The 26,898-nt window shown below is 41.2% G+C and overlaps 1 protein-coding gene and 1 long non-coding RNA gene across 7 annotated transcripts in view; one reads left to right on the top strand and one right to left on the bottom strand.

The window, feature by feature from the left end:
- Positions 1–26,898, bottom strand: part of LOC125633481 (uncharacterized) — a 266,677-nt gene that overhangs the window by 60,616 nt on the left and 179,163 nt on the right. The gene's annotated exons all lie outside the window — the stretch shown is intronic.
- The window catches only part of PUS10 (pseudouridine synthase 10), an 85,149-nt gene that overhangs the window by 49,699 nt on the left and 8,552 nt on the right, over positions 1–26,898 (top strand). For 5 of the 6 annotated variants that reach the window (XM_048842799.2, XM_048842800.2, XM_075127203.1 and 2 more), the window contains 12 exons: positions 2,367–2,478; positions 4,318–4,379; positions 6,205–6,250; positions 11,215–11,279; positions 12,446–12,531; positions 18,976–19,101; positions 21,304–21,360; positions 22,328–22,404; positions 22,496–22,551; positions 22,670–22,787; positions 24,214–24,356; positions 26,762–26,861. In XM_048842799.2, coding sequence (XP_048698756.1) covers positions 2,367–2,478; positions 4,318–4,379; positions 6,205–6,250; positions 11,215–11,279; positions 12,446–12,531; positions 18,976–19,101; positions 21,304–21,360; positions 22,328–22,404; positions 22,496–22,551; positions 22,670–22,787; positions 24,214–24,356; positions 26,762–26,861 — 1,048 coding nt within the window. The remainder of the gene's footprint in view (positions 1–2,366; positions 2,479–4,317; positions 4,380–6,204; positions 6,251–11,214; positions 11,280–12,445; positions 12,532–18,975; positions 19,102–21,303; positions 21,361–22,327; positions 22,405–22,495; positions 22,552–22,669; positions 22,788–24,213; positions 24,357–26,761; positions 26,862–26,898) is intronic. The other variant, XM_075127202.1, reaches the window with a different exon arrangement.

Below are 26,898 nucleotides of genomic sequence, written 5' to 3'. Positions count from 1 at the left end.
AACTTTTATTATTGGGGTAGCTACTAATGAGGTTATTAACATGTGGCTTTTCATATACTTTGGGTCAATATACAATATTTTAATTTATGGTTCTCAAGAACATATGGTTTAAGTTAATGAATTTACTTTCAATGACTAGCTGATTCACAGGCTGTTTTCCACTTATGGTGAAAAAAGTATGATTAACATGTATAGTTTGATGACACTGATTATTTGGATTCAGATATGACTGATGTATAAGTCTACACCTTGTGTGAGACATCAATTTTAAATATTCTAAAATTCTCCCAATATGTAACTAAATGGGGACATGAACAATTTGTACTAATGGCTAAAGTAATATCTTATAATTTTGAGTAAAGTCTTTGAATCTTATAAGGATCACATTAATTGTGAATAAACTTATAAGATACTCAGCTGTCTCCAGCAAAAGGATTATTAAGTGAATAGGGAACAGAGACTCTGGATACTGGCTGTAATAGATATTAAAATATATAACCAGAAATATGAATGCAGTGATTAGGTTAGTATTGAGACCTTTTGTTTATACATCAGTGATTTGAAGGAGTATCCATCCAGTACAGAAGGAAGAGAGTGTGTGCAACCTCTGTGATGTATCTTCTTGTCCCAGACCACTCGGAGGGTACTTCACAATATGGGGGAGAGACAGGGAAATAATGTCCTCCACTCACCAACCAATGGGGAATCCACCCAGAAGGCTATACAGTCTCAGGCTGGGAGAAGAAGAAATTAGTGGCCATTTGGGAGGCATTGTTGGAGCGGAGGCGACTCTGGTCTCCAGCAAGTTTCCTATGATCTGGGAGCTCTGAGGGCCAAACTCCATGCCCATTCCCAGACCTTCCCCCAGTAAAATGATCTGTTAGAAGCATCATGAGAGGAACACTTTGGAGATTCTTATTCCTTGTGTGGGTTTATCAGCATAGGGGAACAATTTGGCTCAAAGTTCATTGTTATTGAGCTATCTTCTGATGGAGGCCATCGTACTAGGAAGTGCTATGTGAGATATTGGCAGTATAGGAACTCAGACTTAGAGGTGGGAAAGCAATTTCTATCCTACTTTAATACTATCTTAAAAAGTAAATTTATTAATCTTTAAAAGCATATTTTTATTGTTAAATCAGCATTAAAGAAGCTTTCACAGTGAGCTCCTATAAGGAAGGTGTGAGTTCTTAGCAAGCTGGCCTCTCATTGGTGCTTGGATCAAGAGTGGTAATGCTATATTTTTTTTTTTTTTTTGATGAAATGTGCTACTTGTGTGGCAAAGGGTTCTCACCATATAAGCTTCCAGGTTGCTGGGCTGAAAAAAGTGTGTACTGCTTTCTCTTAATATTTTTGGCATCTTTGGTTAGGTACACTTTCCACTGCCCTTAATTATTTGGTGTACTGCCTACATACTCTTGTAACTTGATCAGGTATATGCCCTGTCTCACAGTTAGAAGGCTAACTGCCCCTCTGCGTTCACCCCCACAGATCACAGTCCTCATGCTTTCGCCTCCCCTGGGGTGGGTGATTCTCCTGCTCTTAGCCTAGTTCTGGGGCTATGTTACCTCACAGATTCAGTGCTCACGCCAGCAGGTTTGACTAAGTTTGGCACCTTCAGTTCTCCCCTTTAGGAGTTTGTGGCCAGCGGACCAGACGGCCTTCTTAAACCAAAATTACTATTTAACAGCAGAAATAAAGCATAATATAAGAGAAAAAGAATTTTAAAACAACAAAAGGTCACGTCTACACTCATGTATTTTACCTCAGTCCTCACCCCCATCCTCCGTGAGAGGAGTATAGGAAGGCCTAATTTCATACCCACCAGCCAGGGTCCACGTGAGAGAGTCTGTTCCCACAAACAGCTCCTCAACACACTCTGACCTTTGGACAGAGAGAGTCCTCATACCTGTTTTGTAGTCCTTTTGACATACTGGTAACACAAGCATTGGCAATTGAAACCCAGGCTAAACAAGCTATGTAATCTGGCTGGAGCTGATATGGTAGGATCTTCGGAGTTAATAGCTCAGGCAATATCTCAAACACACTGAAGTGTTTCCCTGAAGGGTTTTCTCCAGTCATTCTTTTGCCTTCCTTTTTATTTCCTCACAGCCTTGTTGATTTAACCCAATATAGACATAGTAAGCATCCCTTACAACACTCAGACAAGTTTATAGTATTCATAAATTATTAAAGAGCAGCCCCATGTCCTTCACACCATGTTCTGTATACTTTATAGTTTTGTCCTGTTTATGCCCAAATTTTATGTTAGTGACTGGTCACTTATTTTTAGCATGAAATGTCAGAGGTATGATTGTTTGACTGACTCATATGCAAGTTTTCATTGTTTATTTTTTATGATTCAGAAAACAGGGCCTGTCACTGGCAAAAGAGGACATTGTTCAGCTGAAAGAAACATACAAATGGATTATTCATCCCCTATTCTCAGAGGAGCTGGGTGTTCCTGCTGATGGAAAGGTGTTGTATGAATAATAAAGTTGTTGTTTTCCTGAATTTGTATAAATTACTCATAACATTGATGGGTTCTAATTAGACAGACAAGTCTGTCACTGGTTTTGTCTAGTAAAAAAAAAAAAAAAAAGCTCTTTTACCTCAAATTAGCTATCTCAAGTAAATCCTAGTGGAGACAAGGCAAGCAGTAGTTTTTATACAAATTAGCTGGTAGAGTTAAAGACTAAGGAATCTTTTCTTTGTCATGACATACAGAAACAAACTTCTTTAAATGTTAAAGATAGCAAGAGACCTTCTATAGCCCACAAACACTGAGTCCCTCTAGTCATAAGTGTACCATAAAAATAATGACAGGTTTTAGAGTAGCAGCTGTGTTAGTCTGTATCCACAAAAAAGAAAAGGAGTACTTGTGGCACCTTAGAGACTAACATTTATTTGAGCATAAGCTTTTGTGAACTACAGCTTACTTCATCGGATGTATTCAGTGGAAAATACAGTGGGGAGATTTTATACACAGAGAACATGAAACAATGGGTAAGTTATCTAAGGCCTTGTCTACACTACACAGTTCTGTCAACAAAAGTCAACAAAATAGTGGAGGTGTACACACGTCAATGCTCTTCCCGCTGATGTAACTCCCCTGCTACGCCAACAAAATAAAATCACCTTGATGAGAGGCGTAGAGCTTTTTGCGGCAAAGTTAGATCAACGCAGTGTCAGTGTAGACACTGCGCTTGCTTATTTCGCCATAAATGGCCTCCAGGAGGTGTCCCACAATGCCTATCCTGACTGCTCTGGATACTCCATTGGCCTGGAGCGGCGAACCGCGGACAGTGGGAGCCGCGATCAGCCGAACCTGTGGACGCGGCAGGTAAACAAACTGGTCCGGCCCACCAGGGGCTTTCCCTGAACAAGCGGTGGACTGGCTTTGAGAACCACTGCTCTAAAGTTCCTGATTCTGTTGTCAATCCACTAAATCACATTGCCTTTCTTTTGTGGCTTAAAGGCATCCAGTCACTGCAGACTAAATCCTGGAATGAACTGCTTTCAAGGTTGACTGGTTTGGTTTTGTCCCATGATTTGCTAGGCTTAGTGACCATAATAGGTAGGCTTGGCAGAATTTGATTTTTTAAATATAATTTTGACAGATAATATTAATGTTTATTTTAAGTATTTTTTTAAACTTTTATCAATTTAAATTTTTCACAGTTGCAGGAAGTTATGGGGGAGGTCAGACAGAAAGGGGATCAGACAATCATTTAATGACAGACTCAACGAAGTTTAAGCTTTGTAACTGTTAAAACACCAATTGTCAATATCACATGTCAAAATATGCAAAGTTAATATCCTTAAATCAAACTCGAATGTGTTCTCAAGCAGCATATTTCTTACTTTGCCTGTCTAAATTTCTATTACTGATTGAAATAGTTTTTTCATTGTTTTGTGTGTGTACGGTGAAATCAATGTTTACTGACATTTACCAATAAAGATCTAATCGTTCTAAGCCTAATAGGCTTTGGGCTGTTATTCTCTCTCTCTGCTAGTTCCCCCATGTGCAAAATGGGGCTAATACTTATTATGTGACTTGGGTCACATAATAGGTTGCAAAGTGGCTTGAGATGGTTGAGTGCTATAGAAGTCTTATGATATATTTCTGAAATGGCTTCTCGGTGACCCATTTAAAAGTTTCCCATTATGCTGCAATTCTATCTTCCTCTTCTCCTCTTTCTTTACTGTTTTTCTATAATATATCAATAAGGATCCTTGAACCGTTTGTTATACACTTGGTTAATAAATTGCTAGCACTTTGTAAAAGGAAATTGTTACCGTGCTTTTTTGTCTTAGAGCTTATTCGAAGTGAGTGTGGTCTTTGCTCACCCGGAAACTGATGAGGATTGCCATTTCCTGTAAGTTGCTATACCAACAACAAGATCTTTATCTTAATATTGTGCAACATTGTTAGAGTTTGTCTGTAGCAAATGCAATGTCTCCAGTATTTGTGATCTAGAGTTTGACCTGAATCCAAACTCCAAATCCAGATTCCTATTTGCAGCTTAAATCTATGGTATCTCTAAGGGGCCGAATCTGCCCACCAAATCCAAACAGCCTAAAGTCTGGGAATGTTTGGATCTGGATTGTCAATCTTAATATCAGGGAGTGCGTGGATCTAGAATTTTGATTTGGTCCATTACAGAGATATGTAGTCGGGTCAGGCATTTGATTTAGGCCTGTTTGTACTGTTCATTTTAGAATAAATAGTGACTTTACATGGTGTGTGAAGTGCTTTTGATAATCTATCAGTATATGTAAAAAAAACATCAGTTTATATAATACTGAGGTTTTCTGCTTATTTCAGGGATTTGGGTATGGAGGGAGAGATCAGAAGTGAGTTAGTTCTACTTAAAGACAAGACTTTTTAAAAAACACCCTCACAAAGTGCTACATAATCACTTTTGGTCTTGCTCTGCAGAGGGGCTGCCATAGAAATCCTTTTCCCACTGGCAAAGAAATCCAGCATTTCTGGAAACCTGGCTACCACTTAGTCAGATCCCTCAACAGCAAGAGGGAGCATGTTCTGAGAAAATGGTCTGATTGGGAACACCCTTTTGAGAAGTGTTTCAGAAACAGCCACCACTGTCTCTTCTGTCCCCTCTCAAACTGCTCCTGTGCTAACACCTGCAGAAGGTGTGTGAGAGAATGATCTGTTTTGTGTGTAGTGCTCTGTGATTTGAAGTGGAACATTTAACTTGTTTTTGTTATTTTAATCTAGTTTCCAAGTATAAGTTAAGAATGATTATTTAAATTCTGGAAAAAGGAAGTCCGTGTACTCTGTTTATCTCCCACAAATAGCCTGTGTAGAAAGTCACAAGGAGTCTGCTGTTAGCACCAGTTCCGTTTTACCCGGATGCAGTCTTAGAGGTGCTGCTGTCATAAGCTGAAGAGCAGCAGCAACAGGAGAGTATAAAAAAATGTGTGGCAAGGACAAAAGAAATTATATTGTCTAACTGCATAGAGAGCAATCCACTGATTTGTAAACTTCCTTGGCAAACATCCAATTCTCAGAAAAGCCTCTAATGCTAAATGTTTTATTGATCAGAATTTTCACTTCTGTGAAACAGAAAATAAATAGTTTTCTTTTAGGTATGTTAGAAAGAATCTCAAAGATCTGGCTGACCTGATGTTACCTTTTTTTATATTTGATTTTTCCTGTTCAGTAATAACACTGGTCAGAGGTGTGCTGGGACACCGCGAATCAGGGTGTTGCATTTTAAGCCATGATGCATGGGTTAGGAACAGGAAAAGAACTAACAGAGAGCTAGGGAAGTCAGTGCACCTTGCAAAGGTGCACAGTGTTGTCAGTCATCTTTGTTGGCAGTCTCAGAAGAAAGGTCAAAGGAGACTTATTTTCCCACCCACCTCCTCATTCCAGCTCAAAACTGAGGTACATGGGTGGGAGTCAAGATCGGAAAGGTTTGCACAGCCACTACCTAGACTGTACATGTTCTGTGGATAATCAGAGGATTTTAGTTTATGTAGGTCAAATAGAATGGCACCTTCTGGCATCAATTTAAGATTGAAAAATCTTAACTCCATCCCAGACTGGAGAGTGATAGAGACACAAAGTGTGGGGCATTGCTGCTCAAAAATTAGGTCTGGTACCTGGGTATTTTCGTTTTGATAAGAGTCTTTTATTTAAATGATTATATCAATTAATTTTCTATTTCTGTTTAGAGCCAGAGTGTGTCCAGACTGTTTCAAGCCAGCAAAGAATAAACAGGTAAGAATCCCATATCTGTCACCAGCATCATTCTTCTGGGATCAGAATTCTCATGTCAATGGTTAAAATAAAGGCAGGTTTCTTGAAATTCAGTCATTACTTTAATGCCTTTTTTTTCCTTTGCCCCCTCTCTAAAAGGTTCTCCAGTTGTTTCGTATGCCTCCTTTTATTCACTCAACTCTCAACTTTTCTTCTGTTTAAGATGGTTTAGGACTCCATTTCCAGACCTTGAGCAAGAGAGCTATCATTTAAAAAACGTTCCCAATATGTATAGGCATTTGGTTTGGATACACTAAAAATATCAGTATAGCAGGACCACTACCTACTGTCCATAGGGGATATGGCTGAAATAAGGCTTTGAAAAAAAAAAAGAGAGCGAATCTAGTCTTTGCAAAAGGAAAAAAAATCAAATCATCCTAGAGCATTTTCCCCTGGCCACCATTCCAAACGAAACAAAATATATGCAGAATGCTTTCCTTTCATCTAGTTCAATTGGTGAAAGAAACAAAAAGAGATCTTACCATAATTATAGTCTCTGAGAATTGGTATAGTCCTCAGTGCAAGACAGGCAACTATTTCTCCTGATTTTCCTTTCTCCCCTAACCAAGGTCTAGTTCAGGAGCCCTGTGGGTTATGAGAAGACTAAAGAGCAGCCCTCTGCTCCCTTTTTATGCTTTCTCCTTTATAGGAAGCACATCTCTCAAATCTGCCTCCCAGCAGCGGCAGGTAAACAAACTGGCCCGGCCGCCAGGGGCTTTCCCTGCACAAGCGGCGGAACAAGTTTGGGAACCACTGCTCTAAGGACTAGCTTTTTCCTTAATGCCCAGAGAAGGCATTTAATGCCTTCCTGGTTCACACAGAGATGAGGTACACAATTACTTTACCCTCGCTAATGAAATCCTCTGATGAAATGTCACTTTCTTCATGAAAAGGGTTGATTTCATCTCCTTAGTAAATTGTTCATTTACTGAACAATTGTTCAGTAAATGGTTTTATGGTATTTAGGATTGTTGACTTGTCCCAACTTCTTATGCGCGAGTTGTCTGTATCACAATGGTGGGCTTTAGCCCAACCATGAGTTCAAGTCTTACATATACATGACATAATGCTCTCTTTGGGATACAGCCCAAGTTAAATGTGCTTTGTGCTTGATGGCAGAGCTGCTTCCTGTTTACTATGGGACCACCAGGGCTGCAGTAGTACCCACAAACTGTTGTACGCCACCCAACAGAGGGTGTCACTACTGAATCCATCTTTCCTCAGCTCAATCTTAAACTCATCCCTGTAGTGGAATGAAAGGCGCACCCGTGAAGCACAGGGAAGGCAGACCCTGTGTGGGTTTTCGATATCCCCCTCCTCTTCTCCTCATGACATGCAATGAAGCGCACAGAGTCCACTTTGTTTTCAGAGCTCTATGCCTGCAGAGAGCAGTACTTGCCTTTTAGTGCCAAAGATGTAATGTAGCCATACGTGATTTAGGAGATGCAGGAATGGGCATCAGTCTGTGTAACACTGTGTTCCATATGAAACTGTAAACATTACTCTGTACAAGTCACTTTCATGTGTGGAGCTGAGTTATTGTCCGTGGCTGAAAATAATTTTTAGAGCTGGAAAAAAAATTCTGTCCAGACTTTTTCTAATGAAAAAAAGCTTTTCAATTAAATGGAAATTTTTGTGGGCAAAACTTACATTTTTCAGCAACCAAAAATTAAAATAAATTAATTTTTTGATTAGACTTGAAAAATGTTGAAGGAAAATTTTGATAAAAACAGAAGAATAATTGGTTTGAGTCAAAAAATTTCAGAAGAAAAAAATATTTTCCTGACCAGCTCTGGTAATTATAGCGCTGCTTGTGTAACACAATGGAAGAAATATAGTGCAGTGAGACTGTTTGAACTGAAAATAATAATTTTTAAAATACCACCCAGAAGGCTTTTGCTTAGAGACATTATATCTTTGAGATAGGAAATAACAAAGAAACTCTTTATCCAATGATAACAATAACTTACTTGAGCTCCTATAGGCCAGCTGCATATTCTACCCTACTGGTCTTCTTGGGTATCTGTGACATCCCAGAATGATACATTCTGGCTGTCACAGTATAGCTGACAGCATGATTTTGGAGAAGCCTAGAAACAGTGGAAACTCCCTATCTGTGGCCCCACAAAAGCCATGGGACCTCCTGGTCAACCTCCCCCTGGCCCTGGCTAAAATGGCCATCTATAAAACCAGGGAGAGGAGGTTGGTCGATGGAGACTCCTGTGACTGTGGGGCCTATTTCCAAACCTCCGTCTGTTCACGCATCCGGACAGAGTTCCCTTGATTCCCTTGATGCCTTCGAGGAGCAGTGGACGCTGTCTGGGATTCTCTGCTCGGTGTCCCCGTCAGGTTCCCTTTGTTTGACCCTTTGACTGCACTCCTGTTCTTGTTATTTTATTAGTTGTCCCCCGAAACCACTTGGCTTCCAGGTCCTGTGGATCCCCCCCCTTAGGCTGGGGGGGGGACCCTTGAGCAGTGGGCGGGCTTCTGCCTGCCTACTTCCTGGATCCCAATAGGAACATTGGGAAAGTTTCATTTTTATGTAGTTGTTTATGCACTGACTGAGCCTAGATACCATGGAGATGAGCACATTGAAAGTACATAGACAGATGACTACTATGCACCTGGAGAGAAGGGGATTCAGCATACATTTCTGAAGTAAATTAAATTTGCCAGTCTTATTTGTTCATCACCTTTAACTGTACACTTTTACAGAATATATTAAGATGTCTGTTAAGTACAAATCTATCTAAGATACTTATATGCTTTCCATCACCCTACTATGTGAGTGCCTCACAAGCTTTAATGCATTTATCCTCACAGCACCTCTGTGAGGTAGAGGAGTGTTGTTATCCTCACTTTACACAAAGAGAACTGAGATATAGGCTATGTCTATACTTACCAGGGTGTGTAGAGTACATACACTGCATACCCCCCTGCACACGTATAAATAGCAGTGCAGACAGAGAGGCACAGCTTAGATGAGTAAAGACGCACCGGAACCTTAGGCTGTGTACCCTACGTGGTTCTCCACAGGCCCATGCAGTGCCTCCCATATCTCTGCTGCTATTTTTAGCAGTGTGGTGTCCCACTGCCTCCCTGCTCCCGGAGCCTTTCCCACTGCAGTGAAAGATTCCAGTAGTGGGGAAAGGCTCTGTCAGAGAGAAGGCAATATGGAAAGGTTTCAGCAGCTTCCTGCTTTTTGAAGCTTTGCTCCACTGCTTCCCCCCACCAGAGCCTTTCACTGCCACATATAGCTACATACCACAGTGTGAACACTTTCACTGCAGCAGGTAGCTACCCGTATCTTAAATGCCACCACCAGCGTATACAACGCCATAGAGAGAATAAGTGACTTATCCAAGATCAGACAGGAAACCTTTGGCAGAGCAGGGAATTGAACCCAGGCTAGCACCCTATCTGCTGGATATCTTTCCTCACTACCAGATGTGTGCACAAATCCCCAGTAGGTACATGTGCATGGCTAACGAGTCACCTACCTTGTCTTGTGCTGTGCATATCTGATGGTGTTCAGAGCAGGCACCCAGGAATATCACTTTGTTGGTGGTAAATCCATGTGGAGTTCTGTTTTCAAAGAAATTAAACTGAGGAATGTGTCCTAGTCATGTACTTAAATGGCACGTTATATATTTTTTCTTAGCAGAAGATTGTAATTGTTTCATAAGGGTTTCTTTCTCTTTCAAAAGTCCTTTCCTCCATGGAAAATCTGAGACATACGTTAGCCCAATCATATTTAGTCTTCCATACATAACATCAGTTTCTACTATCTATTGTCAATAGTACATAATCTATAACATTTGTTACTATTATTAAGTGTACATTGGGGCCAAGATTTTCAAAAGTTGGAGCCTAAAAATAGACTCCAAAGCCCATATATAGGTGCCTAAATTTGTAGCCTTATTTACAGAAGTGTTGAGCACCCAGCAGCTCCCAGTGAGATAAATGGGGGTGGGTGGGTGCTCAGCCTTTTTGAAAATGACCTCATTAATTTAGGTGCCTAAATATGGCCTTACAAGTCTGATTTTAGGCTCCTACTATTGAAAGTCTTGGCCTGAGCCCTCCAGTCCCACTGAGCTTTTTTCTTGCTTTTACATATTTTTTCATATAATCTTAAGGAGGGACCAAACTAGCGATTATGTGTCCCTGAACCTTTGAAGGATCTGGGGTGGGATTTTTCAAAAGCATCTAAATGACTTAAGACCACAAGTCCCATTGAAAGTCATGAGACTTGTTCTCCTAAGTCACTTAGGCACTTTTGAAAATCACATCCCAGATTTATAAAAACAAACATTAAATATTTTTGGGGAAAAGTTATGTTTTGTTGTGAAACGATTTGTGGGAGGGAACATATTTTGTAGTGATATTTTCTACGCTACCTCTCCCAAACCCCAGTATTTCAATTTATAGGAAGTTGGATAGAAACCATAGAATGAGATAGAATAAGTAATTATATTTTTTGAATATCTTCTAGAATCAAAGAGATGGGGTAAAAGAAAAGAGCCTAAGTCCCATTGGTTTTATTATGAGTTTTCAGTGCTTACTTACACATACACTTTAAAAATGTTTAGGCCTCAATCCTGCAGATGCCAATGTTAAGTAGCTTTACATACGCAAGTCAGGTTACTCATGTGCGTAAGTATTGGCAAAATCAGAGACATACTGACTAGCGTGTATTGTCAAAGAGCGAAGACCATGATTATTAGGGTGTCAGCACATGCTTTTTCAGGCATAGGAAAATAGGATACTTAAACTTTAAGTATAAAAAAACAATCTATATTGGTAAGAGTATTTGTGTTCTTTTTTTTCTGATTAGGCAAAATGATGTAACTACCCTACCCACATCCTTTCTTCAGCCTCTCATATTTCCTTGACTCAGATATTTTATTTTTCATTTCACTGTGCAGTCTGTTTTCACAAGAATGGCAATTATAAAGGCTTTGGATAAGATAAAAGAAGAGGATTTCCGTGAGTAAGTATACATTAAAATTGTGTGTTTCTTATGTTGGGCTGCTTCTGTACAGAATTAAGATGGGGAAGAAAATATCAGAGGGAAATACACAAGCATCATTAATTGTTAAAAATCTATTGATATATGTAATCTTATGTATGTATTGGTCAGGAAACGTTGCATTTGCATGTCTTTTGTTGACATTAGAATGTGTCATCGTTATCTTTTAAGAAATAATCACAATGCTTCAATTAGATCACAAAGAATTGAAAAGTGAACATGCTGAAAACAGTACCTCCCTCCCCCAGATTATTTTATGGTTGGAAAATTTAGGGCTAGATTGTACCACAAGGGCACAACCTTAGATTATTACTGCATGGTCAAACTGCCACAATTCCATCGCTGCTCCCCTGTTGTACCCGCAGTAAATTACTATGTGCTCTGTGCTTGGAATGCTTAAAACTGACAATATAGTACAGTAGCAATATTGCCAATGCCAGCTATTCAAAAATCATGAGTCAGGTCCCAAAAAATCAAGAGATTTAAAAAAATACATTTTAGGTTTTTTATTTGCCTTCTGGCTTTTGAGCCTGAGAGTTCGTACTTTCAAGCTTTTCTCTGAAACAGTGAAGATTACTTATTTTAAAAATGATGCTAAGATTCTCACATAATTTCATGACTCTGGGAGCTGAGACTTTAAGAAAAATACCAAATATTTTGAGACTCACAATAAAATTATGAGGTGGCAACATGGTAGCAGAAACTTTCTAATATGCACTTTGCTGAACTGCACATAAATCATTGGTCTTTTCCCCACCTCCCAGCAAAGATTTAATAGCAGATGATGTAGCTAGGTTCTGTACAGTATTAAGAATTTCTTTATTTCTGTAAAATGTACTACAATACTTTTTGCTAGTATACTTTGAAGTATATATCAAATTATAGCATCAGTTGACAAAATAAATTAACAAAGTACATTTTGCAATGTAGTCTGCTCAATGTGCTTCATGTTTGGTCACTTAAAGATTCGCAAGGGGTCTCACAGTTTTTAATATGAATAGGGAGGCTATATTGTAGTCGTACTTTGCTTACATGGAAACAACTGCTGGATTAATTTTTGCTACAATGATTCAGCATTATGTTTTGAAATTGCTTGTCTTTTGAATCTCTCTTTTTTTTTAATTCAGGCATTTTCCATGTCCCCCAAGTTCACCAAAGAATATCTGTGCTGCTCTGGAAATTCAGTGCACTAATGGTGCAATTTTTGTGGCTGGTAAAATATTTCTCTTGCTGTTATTTTCTTTAAAATATGCTGTACGGTACCTACTATGTAACCAAATGGACTCCTGCTATTTATTATTACTCTTGTTATTAAGAACAGGGAAAAAGAAAATAGATATGCAAGAGTGAAGTTCTAATGAACTTCTCTAGAGAGGAAAAGAGATTACTTTTAACTTGCCTTTCATAGTTTCATAGTGTTTAAGGCCAGAAGAGACCATTAGATCATCTAGTCCAGTGGTTTTCAAACTGTTTTTCTGGTGACCCAGTTGAAGAAAGTTATTGATGCCCGTGACCCAACGGAGTTGGGGATGAGGGGTTCAGTGTATGGGAGGGGGCTCTGGGCTGGGGCAGGGGGTTGGGGAGCGGGAGGGGATCAGGGCTCTGGGCTGGGGGTGCAGGCTCTGGGCTGGGGCCAGGGATGAGGGGATTGGGGCCTCAGGGCCAGGACAGAGGGTTGGGGTGCAGGAGGGGGTCAGGGCTCTGGGCTGGTGATGCAGGCTCTGGGTGGGGGTGGGGATAAGGGGTTTGAGGTGCAGGGCTGGGCCAGGGTATTGGGGTGCGGGATTATCTTGGGAGGCTCCCGGTCAGCGGCACAGTGGGGGTGTTAAGGCAGGCTTCCTGCCTGTTCTGGCACCGCGGACTGTGCTGCGCCCTGGAAGCAGCCAGCAGCAGGTCCAGCTCATAAGCTCTTGCCCTCAGGCACCAGCCCTCCGAGCTCCCACTGGCAACGTGGAGCCGGTGCTTGGGGTGGGGGCAGCGTGCGGAGCCCTGTGGCCCCCCCTGCCTAGGAGCCGAATCTGCTGCTGGCCTCTTCCGGGGTGCAGTGTGGTGTCAGAACAGGTAGGAATTAGCCTGCCTTAGCTGGGCAGCACCGCCGACAGGACTTTTAATGGCCCGGTCGGTGGTGCTGCCCAGAACTACCGCAGCCCAGTGTCTTATATTCCGCGACCTAGTACTGGGTCATGACTCGCAGTTTGAAAACCACTGATCTAGTCTGACCTTCTTCATATCGTAGGCCAGTAAACTTCACCCAGATACCCCTATGTTGAGCCCAATGACTTTAGTTAAACAAAAGCATTTTAGTCCTCAGGAGACTAATGACAGAACTGGAGAGACTGAGGTGCCGCCAATGGCTGAGGCCCCTGCAATGGCGAGATATATCCAGATGATTCTAGCAGGTGATCCATATATCCCCTTCCTTCCTGAGCCCCATAGGCGACCAGTTGAAGCCTTGAAGCATGAGATTGTATTATAATCATTATCAGAATACAGAGCTAAAAGTATTATAGTTTGAACATTTAAAGGGGAAAAAAAGGATATAAAATAAAATATTAAAATGGAAAAGTTAACATTCCATGGCCAGCTAGCTCTTCCATACTGCATATTTGTAATATTTTAATTTACTAATTGGGCTGTGAAATATTTATTTTAATGGGACCAAAATAGCCCAAGTCTGTTGGCCTTCAAAGCATGCTGCAAAACACATACCTCTATTTTCACTGGCTGCTGCAAAGGTGGGCCTTTGAGAAAATTCATGTGTGGAGTGTGACAGACTGTCAGTTTCCTGCAAGGAGAGGTATGCATATGCTAGTTCAAACTGGATTCTCCAGGGACTAAGAGACAGACAAAGGATTTTTGGATAAATAGCCTGGTTTTAAACTGGCTCAGGGCCTTCTTCCTGATCCAGCAAATGGACAGGAGACCCTGGTACATGAAGGGCCCCAATCCTTAGGTTAGGCTTGGAAAGAATGGGTCTAATTGAGGCTCCATAGCACTGAGTGCTTAGTCTTAGCTGAAGCTATAATGAATTTATAACCACAAGGAATCCCCTTGGATGGGGATTTGAAGGACTGCTCCTGGCAGAATCCATGTTAGGATTAGGGTGTTGTTTGTAAGCTTATTAGCAAGCATGTAGGTTCTTTTATTGTTTTTAATATGTTTTCTCTGTAGTGCTTTTACCTTAAGAATAATACAGTCTTGCGTAGAAACCTGTGTGGTACCTTATAATTGCAGCAGTTACACCTGTTTAAGTGACTCCGACGAGAAAACAAGCAGATTCTGCTTGGGCAGCCTGTCTCTGCTGGGGATAACACAGTGAAAGCAGGGAACTGTGCAGACTGGAAATACCCCAGTCAGAAGGGACTGAGACACAGGTCTCCACCCGAGAAAGGCTACGACTGGGCAGCTGGAAGCCTGAGAGTGGGTGGCTTTGCTGGACCAGTGAGGGGAAATACAGGTGCAGTTGCCCTGAACTATGACATGGAGGAAAGAGGGGCTTGGTGTTCTACAGGTGATCTCATATTGTTTTTATAACTTATGGCAGGAGCACCTACAGCCTTGGATAGGCATCCCTGTTTGTTTGTTATATAAATCCAGTTATATACAATGTGCAGGATTCTGTTCTCAGTTTAGGGTAGTGTAATCCAGTGTAGAGCAAAGAAACCTGTCATTTATAGTGGTGTTACTCTTGTTTTACAGCAGTATAAATGACAATCAGAATCTGACCCAGTGAGTGGAGTATATGAGAGTTGACGGTGTTTTCAGGACCTTCACTTTTGCATTTCCTGACTCTTAGTAAAAATTTGCAATATTAAAAGGAAACTGTCAAACTGAAAATCATGTTTTTCTGGCTTGGTTTTAGCCTGCTATTGTTACAAGTAACACCTAAGTTTATTAAAATTGAGAGAGATGTAGTATTTTTCTCTCTTAACATTTTGATTACTTTGTGCATTTGACAATGCTTTGTGCATATTCATTTCACTTTTTGCCCCACAGAAGCTGTATTAGTCAGTTTCCTCATTTGTTTGTGTGGGGTTTTTCACAGAGTAAGGCGGGGAGGGAGAAACACTTTTAAAAACAGGAAAATGTGATAGTAAAATCATAAAAGCTGACCAGGGGGCTGAGAGGAAGGTGTTGTACCTGTAACTGCTTTGAACTCTTACGCTTTTAATAAACTAGATTTCAGTTTGAAGGAGTCTCTCTAACTTTATATTAAAATAGGGTTTTTGCACCCTGCAATTCTACATAAATCAGTTCTTGCCATGACACACACTCTTATTTTTCATAGAAGTGAGAGATGGAAAAGACCTTTTAGATAACTCAGTTCCATCTCCCAGCCAGTTCAGGAGTGTTCCTTGATTGAAGCATTCCTTCCGTTCTGTGGGAGGTGTTGTATTAACATGTAATAACATGAGGCTGTGACAAGAGCAGATCAGAGGAATACAATTTTGTTTTATGGCAGATTTTGAGGTTTCTAAATTCAGGCTTGTTCCACATTGAAACAAAACTAAAACCTTCCGAATGTTTTCATGAAAATGGAATTGTGTTGAAATGTATGTTTTCTGATTGAAACCTGAGCTTTGTGATTTGGGAAGTGACATGTGGGTAGGTGTTTAGAGTATTGGGATGTGAGAGACCCAGGTTCAAGTCCCCTATCCTCCTGATTCAGGGCAAAGTTTTTCATCCCAAATCACTCTGAATGAGGCACGGGGATTTGAACATGGGGGCTTGTCTCACTTAAAACGGTACAAACTGCGCCAATATAGTGCTTCAATGTGGACACTACCTGTCGTGCCAGGAGGGATTCTCCCACTGATGTAGTTAATCCATCTCCCCGAGAGGTGGTGCATCGGTCAACAGAAGAATTCTTCTGTCGACCTAGCATTGTCTGCTTGGAGATTTAGGTCAGCGTAACTATGCTGCTCAGGAGGGTGGATTTTTCACAGTTCTGACCATTGTAGTTAAACTGACCTAATTCTCTAGTGTAGACCAGGCTTGAGTTTCCTGTTGACCTAATCATCAGGCACTAAACCTCTCTATCTCCTTCCCTTGGGTCTCCCAGATATGGCTCTGTGACATTGTACTCCATATATTTATGGAAATATGCTTATGAGTGTGAATATAATGTAACTGGAATATGCTTTATGCAAAAGGTCTCTTGTAAGGTATCATTACAAAGCTTATAATCTATTGAGTGTGTTCATCCTATTTGTTTCAGAGTAGCAGCCGTGTTAGTCTGTATCCGCAAAAAGAAAAGGAGGACTTGTGGCACCTTAGAGACTAACAAATTTATTTGAGCATAAGCTTTCGTGAGCTACAACTCACTTCATCGGATGCATTCGTATGAATTTGTTTGAATGTATCATTCTTGTATCTGAAGCTAGTAATATGAAGTATTACTCTGAAGTCCTATCATAATTAAGCAAAGTGTGGGCCATTAATGATGTCTTTGAATCTTGATGGCTTCCGTTGACCAGGACAATTGGTTGTAAATTGCTCTGTTTACTTGTAAGCCTTCCTGTGTTCCTGTGAGTCAGGCCGGAAAGAATGGAGGCTTGGGATCTCCCAGGGCATGTGACCATGTCACCTGGTACTGGAATCCATCTTAAACCTTTCAGAGTAACAGCCGTGTTAGTCTGTATTTGCAAAAAGAAAAGGAGTACTTGTGGCACCTTAGAGACTAACCAATTTATTTGAGCATGAGCTTTCGTGAGCTACAGCTCACTTCATCGGATGCATACCGTGGAAACTGCAGCAGACTTTATATACGCACAGAGAATATGAAACAATACCTCCTCCCACCCCACTGTCCCGGGGTGGGAGGAGGTATTGTTTCATATTCTCTGTGTGTATATAAAGTCTGTTGCAGTTTCCACGGTATGCATCCGATGAAGTGAGCTGTAGCTCACGAAAGCTCATGCTCAAATAAATTGGTTAGTCTCTAAGGTGCCACAAGTACTCCTTTTCATCTTAAACCTTGTGCTTTTCCATTTAGAAGAAGGGGTGGGGACCCAGAGAGACAAAGGATTCCTGCCTTGTGCCAAAGCTATAAAAGGGGGTGGAGCAGGACATAGAGGTTGCCAGTCATGAGAAATCCCCTAGTTACTACCTGAGCTGGAACTAACAAGAACTGTACCAGGGGAAAGGATTGGACCCAGACTAAAAAGGGGTCTAGTTTGTGAAAGAGGCTTATTGGAACATCTCTGAGGGTGAGATTTACCTGTATTCAGTTTTTTAAAGGTATTAGGCTTAGACTTGCGTGTTTTGTTTTATTTTGCTTGGTAACTTACTTTGTTCTGTCTGTTGTTACTTGAAACCACTTAAATCCTACTTTTTATACTTAATAAAATCACTTTTGTTTATTAGTAAACCCAGAGTAAGTGATTAATACCTGGGGGAGCAAACACCTGTGCATATCTATCAGTGTTATAGAGCACGGACAATTTATGAGTTTACCCTGTATAAGCTTTATACAGAGTAAAACGGATTTATTTGGGGTTTGGATCCCATTGGGAGCTGGGTGCTGGAGATAGGTGATTTGCTGAGCGGTTTTTGGTTAAAGTCTGCAGCTTTGGGGTCATGGACCAGACCTGGGTCTGTGTTGCAGCAGACTAGTGTGTCTGACTCAACAAGGCAGGGTTCTGGAGTCCCAAGGGGGTCTCTGTGACCAAACCCATCACAGTCTCCCTGAAACATTCTGACTTTAATGAAATGATGTTCTAACCAGCTCTAACTGTGACCTCTCTGGCACATATCAGCTATCAGAATGGAGAGAATAGCTCTGATAGCGTTTTCCTATCTCTATTTTAGTTATGCACAGAAATCAGAAATTCAAAATTGAGATCCCTTGTGCCTGTGTAGTATTTAGTACATGGTGTTAATTTTAATGATTTAAAATAGGTGTGCAATATTGCTGAGTTACAGTTGCTGGAAATTTGAATTTCCTATCCGTAAGATGCAAAGTATCAGCTGTAACAATGCATTAGCATTGTTTTTTGCATTTAATTTAATTTAAAAAAAAGAAAAAAGGAAGAGAAATGTGATATGATGCAGTAATAAATACACTAATTACATCCAAAAAACTATGTTAAAAAGAACAATAAGGTGACAAAGTTAAGTACTCAAAAATTCCAGAATTAAGATTGCTGTGGAGCCTTAATTTGGCTCCCTGGAGCAGGTGTATTATCGTACAACCTTTAATTACATAATTATATACTATTTTTAACATAGGGCCTCTGCCTCATTCAGTGAATGAGAAGTTATTTGATATTTCCTTTTACCTTCCTTTTTCAGTTGTGGACCTCCCTTTATTTAACATACACCATCCAAACCCTGCACTGAATACAACACTTTTAATTTCCTCCTGAGCCTTCCTGTTTTGCTCTCCCCATATTATGTAAATTATTATTAACAAACATGAGAATTTATCTTTCCAACACCCCTGTAACTCAAAGCACCCGTCCATTAGGGTGAGAGCTCAGTGGTTCTTACCCTATTTACTATTGTGGGCCCCATATGCAGCACTCTGAGTGGTATGTGGGCCACATCCACACAATATATATACTACCTATATGGGATGTCATGTGGGCTGCAGCTGTGTGCTGATTGGGCCGTGTGGGTTGAGAACCACTGTGTTACAAACTTGTTTTATTGACAGGAAGGTACAACAAATATTCAAGGAATTTACCACAAACTCCCTGGATTATAGATGGAGAGCGAAAGCTGGAGTCTTCAGTGGAAGAGCTGATTTCAGAGCACCTAATGACAGCGTTTAAAGCAGATAGTGAGTGTCCAGCATTGTATATCTAATTCATAGTACTTGGGTTAATTTTTCTTACACATCCTGAAAACAACTCCCACAACTGGCCCATTGGTTACCAGCCTCAATAGACAGGCAAATTGAGTGCACATGGAGCGAGAACTACTGTCTCATCCTTCTCAGCTGTCCCTGCAAGCCAAGGCTGGTCCTTCCATAGCCTATGTTATGCCTGATCATTAAATAATTCAATGCTTGCTTTATTTTGTATAGTATTATTACCCTTTTAAAATTGTTCTGCAGCTGAGCCTGATCGTGCCAGTGGGTCCAGCATGCATGGTAGTCTGTTTTAACTCCTACACCTCTTTCTTAACAATTTATAAATGAATGCTCATTACAGAAGACACTATTTAACAATTAAGAAATGCTAAAAAGATTAATAACGTATTGGTTTATTATCTTATCCTTTGACTAGTGCAGTGTGAAAGTGAAGTAAGTGTGAATGTACTCATCCAGAGGTGAGTGGGGCTTAACTCCCAGGCAGGGTTGGGGCATAAGCGGTCAAGCCTAGTGTGTGGAGTCAGATCTTGCGGGTTGATCTGGAGCCAAGGGTCGGAGCTGGGTGTCAGAAGCCAGGAATTAGAGAAGATGAAGGAGCAGGGTCTGTTTTAGCAGCTGGCTGGGGAACCACCTAGTTGCACAGACAGATTCTTGGTGTCTCCTCCAGGCTTAATTATTGCACCTGGACCCATCAGGGACCCTGGAAGCACTGCCAGTCAGACCCTCTGTGGGCAACACATCCTGTGGTGCTTGGGCCTGCAAGGCTCGCAGCCTGTTGACAGCTGCTCTGCCAGAGCTGCTGGGAGGTGGTATGCATGCAGCAGGTTCTAGAGCTGCGGATCCTCATACTCCCAGCTGGAAAGCCTTGTTTATTAATTGCTTCTGTCTCAAGTGTTCCGGAATACCTACCTTGACCCTTTTCTCTTGGTCTTGTTTCACTGCCTTTCTGATGTGCATAGAGATCAACTGTCTAAACACGAATCAATTAAATAGGAATTTATCTGTAGGGGAGGGGTGCTTATTGTCCATTTCTTGGCCACCAGACTCAGGGTTAGTGACCATTAGGTACAAGGACAAATTTAATTTGAAATTAGCAAAATTCCTTTTCTCCCGCAGTTGTATATGTCAGAATGGACACTGGGAAAATCCCAAAGTAGTAATCAGAGCATTCTATTAGGGCAGGTACTGAGGGGCACCTGATTTCAGCATGCAGAACTCCCACAGCTGCTGTCTACACTGGCCTGTACATTAATGGTGAGAAAAGGTATGAAGGGCTGCTCCAACTGGTAGCTTGCAGAACTCAAGCAAGGGATCACCTTCCCCTTTCTGCTGCTGATGTGGTTAGTGACCTGATAGAACTAGTAAGTGCCCTGATGGTTGATGGAGATGGCTGGGTAGGCCTCACTGCTTCTGTCCCTCACTCACCTGGCAGTGGAAGCCGAGGAAACCCCATATACAATGAAGAGAGATGTTCAGTTTATGTGGCCTCCAGGGTTCTCTTGAGACAGTTCCACAAAGCTACTGTCATATCCAGAGTGTGATTTTTTAACATGTTCTTCCTAGGAGGGATGGAGGTGTGACTGCTCCTGGGCCAGGTTAACTGGGGAAGGGGTCAGAGGTAGGAAGTCAAGTACCAATCTAATCCTTACCATACCTTGAGAGAGAAAAAATAAGTCTATTCCTGCAAGTGACACCTGAAGTTCCCTTCCCCTTCTGGCCAAGTGTATGGCTAACAGACTCAGAGGTGAGGAATCTTGCTGAAATCTTGGGAAGCTCATTAGTGTGTTTAGGATAAGAGTCATGGCATGAGGGGACAACAAAAGGCTGGAGTCTCAGATTGAGTTTAATCACAACCTTTAGGTATTTAACTCCATCTGGGTAAGAAAAGGAGTAGAGATTAGCAGCGAGTGGGATTCCTTTTAGGATTAAATTGCTCTTTCAAACTTTCTCAAGGTTATGATGTCCCTCACTCAGGCAGAGGAATTAGGAAGTCTCTGTTTGAGAGATGAGACAGTAACTCTCTCCAGTTTTATTAAAATAGAGTGCAGGCTACATTTTAAAATCAATTTAAACAGCTTTTCTTCTTTTTCTACAAACAAGCTGAGAAAGTTTTGATTAAAAAATTTAAAAGTAAAATCTCTCATTCTCTGTTCATATTTGTTTTTAAAGGTTTTAATTTTTCATCCTCGGGAAGAGAAGATGTGGATGTGAGAACACTAGGCAGTGGTAAGGTTGGAATGTCCCTTGATTAAAATCATAAATCGAACAAAATGGTGTCTTGGAGCTACTCAGACACATTTTGCTGATTGTAAATGGAAAACTAGCTTGCGACACAAGTGCTACTTTGAAACATTCTCCCAATAACTTCATTGACATATTTACTTAGACACACAGACTGACATTATTTCATAAAAATAATTCTGTGTGAGAGAATAGACCTCACCATAATCTTCTTGGCTGCACAAATACAAACATTTAGAAATCCATAGCTTGTTATAAATGTTCTATCTTGCATTTCCTCATTTGAATCCATGTATGTCACATTAATAAATATATTGTTTTCTATTATATAATTCACTTTTGCATCTTTTAGTTAGAAAAATACCTGTTGTTCTTTCAAGATGATCATTTCACTTTCTGGATGTAGCTCCTTTAATCAGCTGTGCTAATACTTCCAATAGCTTTCAGCTACGCTGAAACAACTGTAGCAAAAAGAGTAAAAATCAATAATGAGGTATATCAGACGCTGGCTAATTTGTGGTATAATTCCAGGCATTGAGTATCCTGGGATCAGCGCTGGCCCAGAGCACAGAAAGTGCAGCCATTTCAACAGATGTTTAGTTGAGGGAGCTGGATTTAACATCATCTTGCACCTGGGCATTGCTGTAGGTGACAGAAAATAAGCTAATTAACTTTTTTCTTATTTTATTTTTTAATTAGAATAGACTTGTACAAGATGTCTTCTGGGAAGCAGTAATTTGCACTTACTGATAATACTTAGGTTTAGAAGCCAAAAAACGTCCCTTGTTACTTTTCTTCCATCTGATGGCCATGTCTCTGAAAGCCTCAAACCTCATATGTGTGTGCATAAGAGGAGACACATTTTTCACACCTTCCGACCTTAATGAATAAATCCAAACATTAATTTAGAACAACATGTTTTTATGTTTTATGACTCTGTGCATGTTGCCAGGAAGGCCCTTTGCAATTGAGCTTGTGAATCCTCATAGAATACATTTTACTGCCATGGAAATGAAGGAACTTCAGCAGGTAAATCATTTGCACTTCATGAAAATCATAAAGCACATGTACTTTTGTAACAGGACAGCTTTGCTAACTAACTCCTTTTCTGACATCACAGAAAATTAATAACTCTTCAGACAAAATAAAAGTTCGAGATTTACAGCTTGTTACCAGGTCAGTATTTACTGTCTCTGGCAAGGGATTTCAAAATGATGCTTTGGGAATTCTGCAAACATCCTCATTTATACAGCTCTGTAGTTATGCTTATATGTGATTCATTTCTTTTGTTTAGAGAGGCCATTGGACATATGAAAGAAGGAGAGGAGGAAAAGACAAAGACCTACAGTGCCTTAATATGGACAGATAAAGCAATACAGAAGGAAGATATTGCACTTCTAGATGATATGAAGGTATTTGTATTTTTTTTGCTTTTATAGAGCACCTGTCTCTTGGTAGGTAGTGCATGTGTCTCTCTTTTTCTCTCTCGTCGTGTTTTATTGATCATGGGTTCCTCGCATCCTTTTATTCTAGGGCTTATTGTATCCACTCTCCCATTTGCCATTCCTCTTATGCTGTTAAATCTACTCTTTCCTACCACACAGTCACTGTTGCTGTGCTTCTCCTTCACCCAGGATGACCATTTATTAGCCTACTCAGAGACAGATGATGTGCCAATTAACAGACAGCACAAAGTGCTTCTGGAGGTGGAAATCTCTCTACCCAAGTGCCCTTCGTGCCATCTCAACATTGCTAAGGGTAGACGAGCAAAACGGAGGAGGAGGTTAAAACAGAACTAGCAGCTACAGCTTATCATAGAATCTCAGGGTTGGAAGGGACCTCAGGTGGTCATCTAGTCCAACCCCCTGGTCAAAGCAGGACCAATCCCTAAATGGCCCCCTCAAGGATTGAACTCACAACCCTGAGTTTAGCAGGCCAATGCTCAAACCACTGAGCTATCCCTCTTCCCCTTGTTTTGTCCAGCCCCAGTCAAAGTCATTTTGGTGACAGTCACAGCAAATAAATCCATGTTCAGATGGCAGTGCAAAATCATGCAACCCAAAGGTCTGACACAAGTATCTGAAGTAAAGAGAATGTAGTGGTGGAATATGGACCAAGTGTCAGCTGGTGAGACACATTGTGTTGAGATACACTGGCTGGTAGAATGCCCATTTCTATGTTCAGGTTTTGTAGTGTTGGAACATTGGCCTAAGAGTCTGGTAGCAAGAGCATTCTCAAGTAGAGACGACTGTTACTTAGTTTTTACTCCAAAATTTGTGTGTTTTGGCTTGAAGTATCAAAATGCATGAGGACAATTGGTGCTCAACATTTTTTTTTATCACACTAGAAAAAGATGCTTCCCAAATCAATGCCTCTTTTTGTAGAGGAAAGCTCTTTAAAGAAATGTGATGAAATCTTTGGTCGTCTCAGCTCCGCTTTCTAAGTCTTATTTGTGGAGGGTTGGATGCAGTTTACACAAAAGACTTTAATTTTTTTGAGAGTGCCCTGAGGCTCTCATTGAGTTTGTAAATCCTGGAGTTATTCCAGCAAGAGACTAGGGAGATTTCAGGGTTATTATGCCTCTGCATTTCTGGTTCCACTAGCTTGTATCCACCTGAGGCCTTCCCAATAAGACTTTAAAAGATAGCTGCCTCCTTTTTTCTTTGATATACTTGGAGGAAGACTGAAAGAAGAAGAAACACTTCTCAGAAGATCCTTCAACTACCAGAATATATTGTTAAAAAGTTGTCTTATATGAAAAGAAAAAGCTGTATATGCGTTAATTTTGTTTGTGCACTGTGTTGGACAGTTCTCTATTTGTTTTAAATTCTCCAAAAGGAATTAAAGATTGATCAAAAAACACCTCTGCGGGTTCTTCACAGAAGGCCTTTAGCTGTAAGATCTCGTGTCATTCATACGATGAAATCCGAGTACATAGATGACCATCACTTTCGCCTGCATCTGAAAACTCAGGCAGGGACGTATCCTTTAGACCTACTGCATGATAAATTTTAGAAATAGTGTATTGTTACCATGGACATACAGGCGGTGTTTTCTTTTGCAAGTGCTAGTGTAGTCTGTGTATTATAAACCCCTGATTTTTCAGCAGTTCATATATTGGGTTTTAAGGGTTTTTTTTTTTTTTAAGTTTGCTTTGAGCTGAAACATACAAGTTACAAGCTCAGAAATGCAATTGGTATACGTTGTTTTGCTTCATAACAAAAAAAAGCCCCTCATTTTCAAGATACAGGAGAGCAACAAATGTATAGATATATACAGATTTCAGGCCCTTTATCTGTAGTTTAAAAATGGAGTGTTGCAAGCCTTTGGCATATTCTAGACTGTGATAAAGATTTGTGCATGTTATATGCCAATTGCTGAGTTTTTTTGCCTATATTTTCACTGAAGTCTTCAGTGGTGATTTGAGGGCAGCATTTGGCTCTACATCCATAGTATACCCTAAGCCCTCAGCTTTTTTTGTTTTCTTTTAAGTAAAATCTCTCAGTATTGAAGTTAAGTATCAGACATGGCCAATAGTACTTTTCAGATTGATTTGGGTAGTAGCATTATAAATATGCTGTGTGTTCTGAATGGATGTGTTAAGAAATTCTCAGTTTTGCCTGAAAAACACATTTTAATCCATCCTCTTGGTTCTAGTTCTTATATTGGCCTCCAAACACTGTGTAAATACCAAGAGTCCTATTCCAGCTTCCATTGAATCAGCAGAAATGTGTTTCATCCCCTAGACAGGGGTGGGCAAACTTTTTGGCCCGAGGGCCACATCGGGGTTGCAAAACTGTATGGAGGGCTGGGTAGGGAAGGCTGTGTCTCCCCAAACAGCCTGGCCCCCGCCCCCTGTCGGCCGCCTCCTACTTCCCACCACCTGACTGACCCCTCAGAACCCCCAGCCCATCCAATCCCCCCTGCTCCTTGTCCCCTGACAGCCCCTTCCTGGGATCCCCTGGGACCCTACCCCATATCCAACCCCCCCTATCCTCTGACTGGCCCAACCCCTATCCACACCCCCGCCCCCTGACAGGCCCCCCGAGACTCCCACGTCCTATCCAACCCCCCTCACCCCCGTTCCCCCTCCCCTGACTGCCCCCCCAAGAACCTCCACCCCATCCAACTGCCCCCTTTCCCCTGACTGCCCCCCGGGACACCCTGCCCCTTATCCAACCCCCCTGCCCCCTTACTGTGCCACTCAGAACAGCATGTCTGGCAGCCGCGCCACTCGGACGGAGCCAGACATGCTGCTGCACTACTCTGCAGGAGTGCGCAGCCCCGCCGCCCAGGGCGCCGCTCGCACAGCAGTGCCACTGCGGGGGGACGGGGGCAGTGGGAGAGGGACCAGGGGTGAGCCTCCCCAGCCGGGAGCTCAGGGGCCGGGTAGGACTGTCTCACGGACTGTAGTTTTCCCACCTCTGCCCTAGATGCAATGGAGGGCATGGGGGAGGTTCAAGATATGTAATTAATTTGTATTTGTGAGTTTGTTAGATCCTGGGTTAAATGTATTTGTTTTTGTTTTAATATTTGCCTAACACTTAGGTTCTAAGAGTCTGTTTAAGGAAAGTTATCAATATGACTCACTCATTTATTATCTGAGAAATAGTTATATAACATTTTTAAAATGAAACATAGATTCATAGATATTTAGGTCAGAAGGGACCATTATGATCATCTAGTCTGACCTCCTGCACAACGCAGGCCACAGAATCTCACCCACCCACTCCTACAAAAAAAACCTCCCATCTGTATCTGTGCTATTGAAGTCCTCAAATCGTAGTTTAAAGACTTCAAAAAGCAGAGAATCCTCCAGCAAGTGACCCTTGCCCCATGCTACAGAGGAAGGCGAAAAACCTCCAGGGCCTCTTCCAATCTGCCTTGGAGGAAAATTCCTTCCCGACCCCAAATATGGCGATCAGCTAACCCCTGAGCATATGGGCAAGATTCATCAGCCAGATACTACCGAAAATTCTTTCCTGGGTAACTTGGATCTCACCCCATCTAATAGCCCATCACAGGCCATTGGGCCTATATACCATGAAACTGTTCTAATGACTGAATATCGGTATGTAGTATCGGTTGCTACTTACTGTAACGGGTTTAGAATTTAGCAAAATGTCACTACCCAGTTTAAAACAAACAAAAGGATGGATTGTGAGGTATGGTAGCTTTCAACTTTAGAGCTAGATCCCAAAAGCTAAAGATGGCAACAGCTCCCACAACTGATTTTGCAAACACTTACATTGTATCTTGGATCAGGAACAGAAATAGATTTTGGTATTTCTGCTTTGTGTTTTTTGCCATATCCTTTTCACCTTTCTACATTAATCAGCTCCAGTCACGCAAGGCCCAAACTCACTTTTCCTTAAGCAAGATCTAGTTACATTAAAGAGTTTGTACATGGAGATTTTGGAAGAACAAAACCCAATATTGGCTTCCTACTTAAGAGAACTGCTGACATTCTGGAGCTGGATGTAGAGGTAAACGGTTCATAATATATCAGGGTGGCCAAAAGGC

The sequence above is a fragment of the Caretta caretta genome, chromosome 3, assembly GCF_965140235.1.
Source record: "Caretta caretta isolate rCarCar2 chromosome 3, rCarCar1.hap1, whole genome shotgun sequence".
Lineage (NCBI taxonomy): Eukaryota > Metazoa > Chordata > Testudines > Cheloniidae > Caretta > Caretta caretta.
Note: the sequence above shows the minus strand (reverse complement) of the source record. Positions and strands in the feature narration are given on the sequence as shown.